Below are 8,416 nucleotides of genomic sequence, written 5' to 3' on the forward strand. Positions count from 1 at the left end.
CTGGGACCTGCTCCTGCCTCTTCTCTTCCCGCTTCCTCTTCTTGCTCTCTTTGGAGCTCAGTGACTCAGTCTCATCCCCCTGGGCCTCATCCAGGGCTCCCGATTCCTGGGGCTTTGTGCTCAGCAATGAGGGATCCTCAGCTTTTCCACTGCTCCCACTCAGGTCCCTTCCAGATTTTGTGTATGTATTCTGGACACACTTATTCTACCACCCACATGGGGAAATAGGAGGGCAACATGTGCGTGTTTCCATTTCCCTTCTATCCTGGCTGGCCGGAAAACCCAGGTTAGGTTCCCATGTTTGGAGGGTAATCCGTTGTAGCTATGTCATCACCCAGAACCAACATCTTCCAATTATTTTTGTATTCTCACAAAATTGCCCCCACCATTTTGTAGTATCTCAGAGGGTAGAATTTGACATGGGGTTTCTGTAGCTCAGACAGTTCTCAAACTCATTGTATGACTTCTGGTTACTATGAAATTCTGATCCACCTGCCTCTCACACACACTGAGTATTGAGACCTATAAACATTGAGTTTGCCTTCACCAAGGTCTTCAGCTGCTTCATTTGTCCAAATTGGATATGTATTCGCCTTCTGGTTTGAAAAGTGTGTATAAGGTGAAATTCTATCCTGATTCTTTGCCACCACCACCCAGAGTACTCCTAGTATCTTAAAGCATTGATTTGCAATGCATAGTAGTAAGATACACTTTAAAATTACTCAAAGACCATTTTATTTAATAAAAAATGGTGAGTGGTAAAAAGTTAGGTGTGAAAATTCACAGTAACAAATCTAAAATCTCAGAGCCCAGGAAGCAGGAAACATATTGCCAGAACTTGGGTCACAGACAGGGACAAGTTAGAAAAACACTATATACCTATTTTGTATATTTCAAAAATTGAGCCAATTTTGTTGGAAAAAGAAATCCCTGAGCCAGGGAGCAATAGCACACACCTTTAATCCTTATGTGGAATTTCTTTCTAATTGTTGTTCAACTGTTACATGCTAGAATCACCACACTCAGGTGACAAAAGCAAGCTGTTCACAGAAAATTCCATGCTAGTCTTGGCAACAAAGGGCTCTCTGAAGTCGTAGGAAGTGGGGCATAGGCCTGCAGGTCAGTGTGATAGTTACTGGCTACTCAATCTCCCTCAGCCCTCTTCTCTATCTTCCTCTGTCTTCTTACCCCATCAGCCACTCTGGCCCCATGGGTAACTGGGCAGGCCTGGTCAGCCTCCCTGGGTTTTGGGCTGACAGAGCTGAGGGCACACACCTCAAGGTTGAGGGCAGATTTTTCTACATCTGACGCCCCTGGTACCTGCTCCTGCCTCTTCTCCTCTGCTTCCTCTTCTTGCTCTCTTTGGAGCTCAGTGACTCAGTCTCATCCCCCTGGGCCTCATCCAGGGCTCCCGTTTCCTGGGGCTTTGTGCTCAGCAATGAGGGATCCTCAGCTTTTCCACTGCTCCCACTCAGGTCCCTTCCTGATCCATAGGTCTGACCCTGGGTGCCAGCGTCTTGGAAGGGTTTCCCGGAGCCCTCATCCTTATCTGCCTGTCCTAGAACCATCAGTGGCCGTGGTATACCATGAGGTCTGAACCTCTGCAGCTTGTCACGGGGCCCCCAGACAAACTGGCAGCGAGGTCTGAAGTGCTCCCATGCAAAGTACACAAGCTCCCGGCGCTGGTGTCTGCAACACACGGCGAACATGAAGTAGTCCAGGACACTCTGACGCACGCTGGGCAGTTGGTGCTGTACCAGTGTCTCCTCCAGGAAGAAGCGGACCAGCGGTGCCTGGTAGTGCTCTAAGCCCAGCTCTCCCAGGGACTTGAGGATGCGTGTAATGCGCAGGTTGTTGTGCCTGTGACTGTTGAGGTTCTGGATGCGTGGCTGGAAGTTCTGTGCACGGCAGACGGCACCGGTGTCCCGGTCCTCAAGTTGGATCCCATAGAAGCCCAGCATGAGTTCATAGGCCCGGACCAGACGCTCTTTGACCTCCTGGGAGCTTTTAAATGCCTCCACCTCCTTGAGTGTGAGGGGCTTGGCATGCGGGTTCACTCCTGGTTCCCTCAGAGGAAACAGCCACTGGATATAGGAGTGATTCTCTTCAAGGACGACATAGTTGTCTTTCCAGTTGTGAAGAATTTCCTCAATGTAGAGACCATTTGGCTGGAAGCAGATCTCATTTTTGTAGAAGCGCAGGTTAGTCATGTCGCCGTTGCAGTCTGGATCTGCCAAATCCGGGTAGTGGTGCGGATACCTTCGCATGTCCTGCATAGCTCGCCAGTTTCGGGACCGGGTCATCGTGGACTGGAACACGCCTGGCCGTGGCTCCTTTGCGTTGCTGTGCTTGCTGCCCTTGTCCTCATGGCCTTTATCATCTGCCTGGCCGTCTTCACAGCCTTCCTTGCTCTCGTCCTCCCAGGTGGAATCCCAGTCCGGGTCATCCATTCTCAAGAGGCAGGACCGGCTTTCCATGGAAAGGAAAGTGAAAGAGAGGAGTACTTGTCTGTAAAAATGGAAAACATGTTGAAAGCCTGTTATTAACATGTCTACACTGTGTATGCATTCGGACAGTAACCTGACAAAGGACATTTGTGGAAGTAAGAAAACAAATGTGTGGACCATGGAAATTAATTAAACTCAGTTTCTCAGGCTTAGTGAAAAAGGCTTTGACTCTGCCATCTCCTAATCTTCAGAGCCCTTGATTCTAAGGATTCTGTCTGGAGGAAGAGCACAGACTGACGCCAGGTTTCTGTATCACCGGCTGGTCTCAAACTCATTGAATGACTAAGGATAACCATGAATTTCTGATCCCCATCTCACACATGCTGACATAAGAGACCCAGATCCCTTGAGTGTATATTTTTCATCCCTTTCAGAAATGAGTACCTCTTGTGGACATTGTGTCTTAAAAGGATAATTATGTTGCATTCTTTCTGGCCATTTTATCCCCCTTCTTTGACTATTTGGAAGACCCTAGTCCTAGTTTTTTGTCTGCTCTTGTTATAATCCTGGGACAGGAGAGTAACTCTGTTTTGAAGTTGGCCCAATTGTTTCTCTATTGAAATCTTTTTAAGCCACATTGGTAATCAGTGTTGCAGGCCACTTATGAAATAATGAGTGTTACAGACTAGCCAAGACTACACTGAGAAACCCTGTCTCATAAAACAAACAATAAAAGTAAATAAGATTTAACTGGCAGGACAGAAAGGGAGTAGGGAGAAGATGAGGGATCAGGAAGGTTGAGTTAGGGAAGGATTATAGTGGGAAATTACCAATACGGAGTCAGGTAGAAATATAAGGGTATTTAATAGGGAAAAGCCTTACTTACAGAGTGACCTAGCCAGCCGGTGGGTCAGCAGCCAGTCCCGCCAGAAGCAAAGAGCAACCGAAAGAGCAAACGCAGTCACTCTGACCACGCCCTCACAAGCGTGGTCAGGCACACCTGTAGCCAGCCCCTAAGAAGGCGTGGCTACAGCTTCCCCTACCAAGGATAGAAAAGAAGAGGAAAGGAAGAGATACCTTAATAGAGGGAACCATTATGGGCTTAATGAGAAACTTGGCAGTAGGGAAATTTCCAGGAATCCACAAGGATGTTTCCCAAATAAGAGTCTAAGCAATAGTGGAAAGAATACCTTAAATGCCCTTCCCCTATGATGACATTGATGACTACCTTAAATGCCATCATAGAGACTCCAGCCTGTAGCTGTTGGAAGCAGAAGTAGAGATTCTAAGAAGTCTAAGCAACGAATTGAAATCCTGGAATGCAGGTGCAGCCAGAGAGGAATGGTGGGTGTGCAAGGAATCAGACCACCATGTTGGGGAAACACACAGCAGCAGCTGACCTGAGCAAGTGGGAGCTTTTGGACTCCAGACTGATAGCTGTTGAATCTGCATAAATATGAACCAAGCCCACTGATCTTGGGTCGAATTTGGGGGGCTTTGGCAATCTAAAGGTCCACCAGTAGTAGAACTAGTATTTTCCCTATTCCCTATTTCATGAATGGGCTTTTAGAGTCCATTTCTTATGGAGGGATACTTTCTTACCCTAGATACACGGAAGAGGGCCTAGTTTCTATCCCAAATTATGTGACTGTCATTGTTGATCCTCCATGGGAGGCCTCACCCTAGAACAGGAGGGAGAGTCAACTGGGATTGGTATGTAAGATATGATTGTTTTAATTTAAATTAAAGTTAATGTAAAAAGTGGTGTGCAGATCTAAAGAGAGAATTCTCCACAGAGGAACTAAAATGACTGAGAAACATGTAAAATGGTGCTGAGCATCCTTAGCAATCAGGGAAATGCAATCTAAAAGGACACTAATATTCCATTTTACAGTTGTCAGAATGCCTTAGATCAATAACACCAGTGCCAGCCAGGCGTTGGTGGCACACGCCTTTAATCCCAGCACTCAGGAGGTGGAGGCAGGTGGATCTCTGTGAGTTCGAGACCAGCCAGGTTTATAAGAGCTAGTTCCAGGACAGCCTCAAAATGCACAGAGGAAATCCTGTATCAAAAAAAAAAACCCAAAATAACACCAGTGCCAGAGAATGCTAGTGAGGATGTAGAGTAGGGGACCAATGCTCCACTACCAGTGGGAGTGTGAAAATATACAGCCACTTTGGAAATCAATAGGACAGTTTTTCAGGAAAATGATTGGTGCTGACATATTTTGACCTGTTGATATCTCTGGGCCCTGTAGCTGCCAGAGACCATGTTGATATCCGTGACTTGTGCTTCCTCCAGAGGCTATGTGGTTGTCTGTTGTTTGTGCTGACACAGAGGTCCCTGATGTGGTGAATGAGCTAACTGTGGCTAAGTTGCACCTCGATGTCCATGGTCCACGTTATCACCAAAGTCCATGTGTATTTTCATTGTCGGTGTGGGCACTGAAATTCATGCTTATGTCTTTGGTCCATCCTATAGCCCAAAGCCATGAAGAACTCTATGGTTAGTGCTGATGCCAAACATGAAGGTCAAGGAAGTTTCTTTGGTTGTAGTATTGATGACTGCAGACTCAGTGTTGGGAAAGGAAGGCATAGAAAACTTCTGGGACAACCACTCTCCCTCATTACCACATAACCTACCCTCAAAAGAAAAATAGTAAACAGAGGAAGACAGTGAAGGTAACTGCTTAAAAATTGTGGAGAGACTGCTGAAATGGAACAATTCAGAGTGGATGGCTTCTGGTATGATTGTAGAGGGGACAGACTCAGTCATCTTATTGGGTGGAACACTGGAAGTTTGACAATTCTGCCGTGATTGTATAGGCAACACAAATTGGACTTGTCATTGTTTTGTTTTCTGATTCTCCTGTGAAAGGTAACAATTGTCATGGGAGTACCTGGGAGGACTAGAAAGTGAATGTGTTTGGGATGCATTATGTGACATTTCCAAATGATGAGCAAAATCTTTACATTAAAGAAAAAGTCTACCAAACCACTATAATTTTATCAAAAAGCCACTTTATTTAAATCAAAAGGATAAAGGACTCATTAATTAAGAAAAGTAGTTCATAGACAAACAGGCTCATAGTACACATATAGAATAATGTAACTCTGGAGGCAGAAGTATGATGTGAACACAGAACCCACCTGGGCCACATATATAAACACTAGGTTAATATAAGAATATATTTATATAATTATTACATATATCACAAAACCTGTGTCAATTAATTTGGAAAACAAAACTCCCTAAGGAATTTCTAATTGCTGTCCAAATTCCAGTCACCACACAGAATCCTAGCATTGAAGGGACAAAGGCAATCAAGTTTACAGAAAATTTTGGACAATTCAGGTACCATAGTCTCAGAATCACTGTCAAAAATGCCATCTGCTTAGGGTGGGCTGGTGGCTAGTGATCTGTAACCCCTACACTCTAGCTTGGGGAGTGAGGAGTGACAGGAAACTTGGGACAGCCTTTCTCATACAAAAGACTAAAGAAATACAGGCTCTGCCTGGGCATATTAACTTGGCATTAGAACTAGCTCTGTTGATCAGTGTGGTGCTGAAATATGCAAACCCATACAAGGATAGGACTTGTGGTCCTATGTTGTAATTGAATTTGAACCTGTCATCCATTGCATCAAAAAAGTCCTCAAGGATTTGTTGCTAACACTCCTCAAGAGATGGACTTGAGGCCTTATCATGCTCTGGATCTTGCTCTCTAGGTGCCACGAGAAGTGGTAAGGTAAGCTTCAGGTAAGGCTGCATCTCTGGTTAGTCCTGGGTCACTTGGTGCTTCGTTTCCTTTGGGCAGATAAGGGTGGGAAGCTGATTCTGGGGATTCAAATGAAGCATGTTCACTTTGGGACTATACCTGGTAACCTCCTAGGCCTGATCACCATGGGGAGAAGCTTCTAAGCAGGGCTTAAGATTGGGAATGGAGCCCACACTGGATGTACCTGGAGACATGGATTCCCCATTGGTAGAAGCAAGGACAGTTAAATGACCATGGGAACTGGTGGAACCAGAATCAGCTGTAGAGTGTCCACTTGTCTCTGGCACTCCTTGTTGCACATTGTGGGGATACTTCTTCTTGTTCTTCGCACGATGGTTCTTGAACCAGACCTGGGAAAACAAAGGAAACTTCAAAGGAGCACCTGGAAGTCAAAGACTGCATGGGAAAATTGGCTTTAACAAAACCTGATATACACAGAAGGAAGTGTGAGCATCTAGAAGCAAAAACGACTTGGGATGGCTGTGACCTAATACCATGGAAGATTTAGGTTCACATATTACTATTTGATATTTAGGTCCTGGAGAACCCGGGGGCTGATGTCTCCATGTTTGTGCCTTGGTTGAGGAAGGAAGCCAGGTTCAGTCCTGGATACATATATGCCCAGCTTCCAAAGGTGTTCCAAGCTGCACCCAAAATGTAGAATCTCACTATGTGTTGCATCGGTGCCTGATGGGAGAGTGACATTTACAGCTCAGGGAGAGAGGGACGAGCGGGAATCATACCTGGATCTGTCGCTCTCTCACACCAACCATTTGTGCCAGTTTCATACATTCATCTCGGCTTGGGCACATGCACTTATCAAAATATTTTTTTGCAGTAGGAGATTTTGTTGCTTGGAATATGAAATGCATATTTTTTCTGGCTCTCTGGAGGATTGGGGAAAACTTTCTGGTCTTCATATGTGTCTGTGCTCTCCAGAGATTCTGGGGAATCCCTGACACTACTACTCCATGAGGATTATGAAGATAACAGGGAACTTGGATTCCCTGGATGGGAGACCTGGGTACGTTAGGGGACTGAGGAACTTACAGGGATTTGTTTGCGTTGATGGTCCTGGGGACACTTGGGGACCTAGGTACCTCTCAGGGTCTGGGTATCATGGAAGAGTTGATTGTGTTGAGGATGCTTCAGCAACTATGGTACTTTGAGACATTTGGAGATTTTGATGAATTGCAGGGATTTGATGCCTTCAGACACTTGATTGCATTGGGGTTCCTGAAGAAACCAAGGAACTTTGTAATATTTGGGGATTTGGCTCACTTGTAGGGACTGGATGACTTGGTAAACTTAATTGCATAGTGGTTCCTGTAGGAAATAGGGAACTTTGGGATATTTGCTCCAATTCCCACCACAGCTCTTGCCGGGGGCCCAGGTGTTGTTCAATATCTACATCCAATTTCTGAGCAGCTCTATCAATAGATGCAAGAGGGTCTGCATACATGGGAGCACTCAGACTTGGGGTTACATAGTGAGTTGAGAATACCTCTCACAATGGACCAATAAAGGCCAAGAAGACTTTAAATCTCATGAGAGGTGTTTGGGTCATGCCCTTAAGCTCAGGATTTGGGAGACTGATGTAGGCTAATCTGTATTAGTTTCAGACCAAAGTGATAAAAACTTTGACTCTTTCAAAACAACTTACGATATTAAGTATTCTCATTTACATGTTTGTTTAATGAAAGTAAGACTATTTCCTCATGCAGTTTTAACATTTTTTTTTGGCAAGAATGGCTTTTTTATAACTTTCTTTTTTGCAAATATTTGTATGTTTGAACGCCCACATATGTGTATGCACATATAGAGCCTAGAAGAGGGCTGAGGATCTCCTGAGATTCAGAATGCCCAACTGGATACCTGAAACTTTGACCCAGCAACCAGAACCAAAGAAATGTACCCTGACCCTGAAACCAGTGGCAAAGAAACACTCTTTGTCCCTCGAATCAGAGCCAGTGAAAGAAATACACCCTTACCCTAAAACTAGAGCCAAAAAGCTCAAAAAGACCAGTAAAAGAAACACACTTTGGCCCTAAAACTAGAGCCCAATCTGACCCTAAATCTATGAAGAAAACTAACCAATCCCTGAACAGAGAGATAGCCAATCAGTTCAGGGATTCAAATTTGACCAATTCTCCCCGCCCCCGGAAAAACTATATAAACCCTGTGTTTGCAT

General features: G+C 44.9%; 1 protein-coding gene across 1 annotated transcript; it reads right to left on the reverse strand.

Annotated features, from left to right (window-relative positions):
- Nucleotides 1-813: 813 nt before the first annotated feature.
- Nucleotides 814-2,450, reverse strand: LOC113838120 (opioid growth factor receptor-like). The gene is given in 2 exon segments (XM_035453887.1): nucleotides 814-1,343; nucleotides 1,346-2,450. Coding segments are annotated over 2 exon segments (1,404 nt in total). The 3' UTR covers nucleotides 814-1,044.
- Between the last annotated feature and the right edge of the window lie 5,966 nt (nucleotides 2,451-8,416).

The sequence above is a fragment of the Cricetulus griseus genome, unplaced genomic scaffold (genome assembly GCF_003668045.3).
Source record: "Cricetulus griseus strain 17A/GY unplaced genomic scaffold, alternate assembly CriGri-PICRH-1.0 unplaced_scaffold_555, whole genome shotgun sequence".
Taxonomy (NCBI): Eukaryota; Metazoa; Chordata; class Mammalia; order Rodentia; family Cricetidae; genus Cricetulus; species Cricetulus griseus.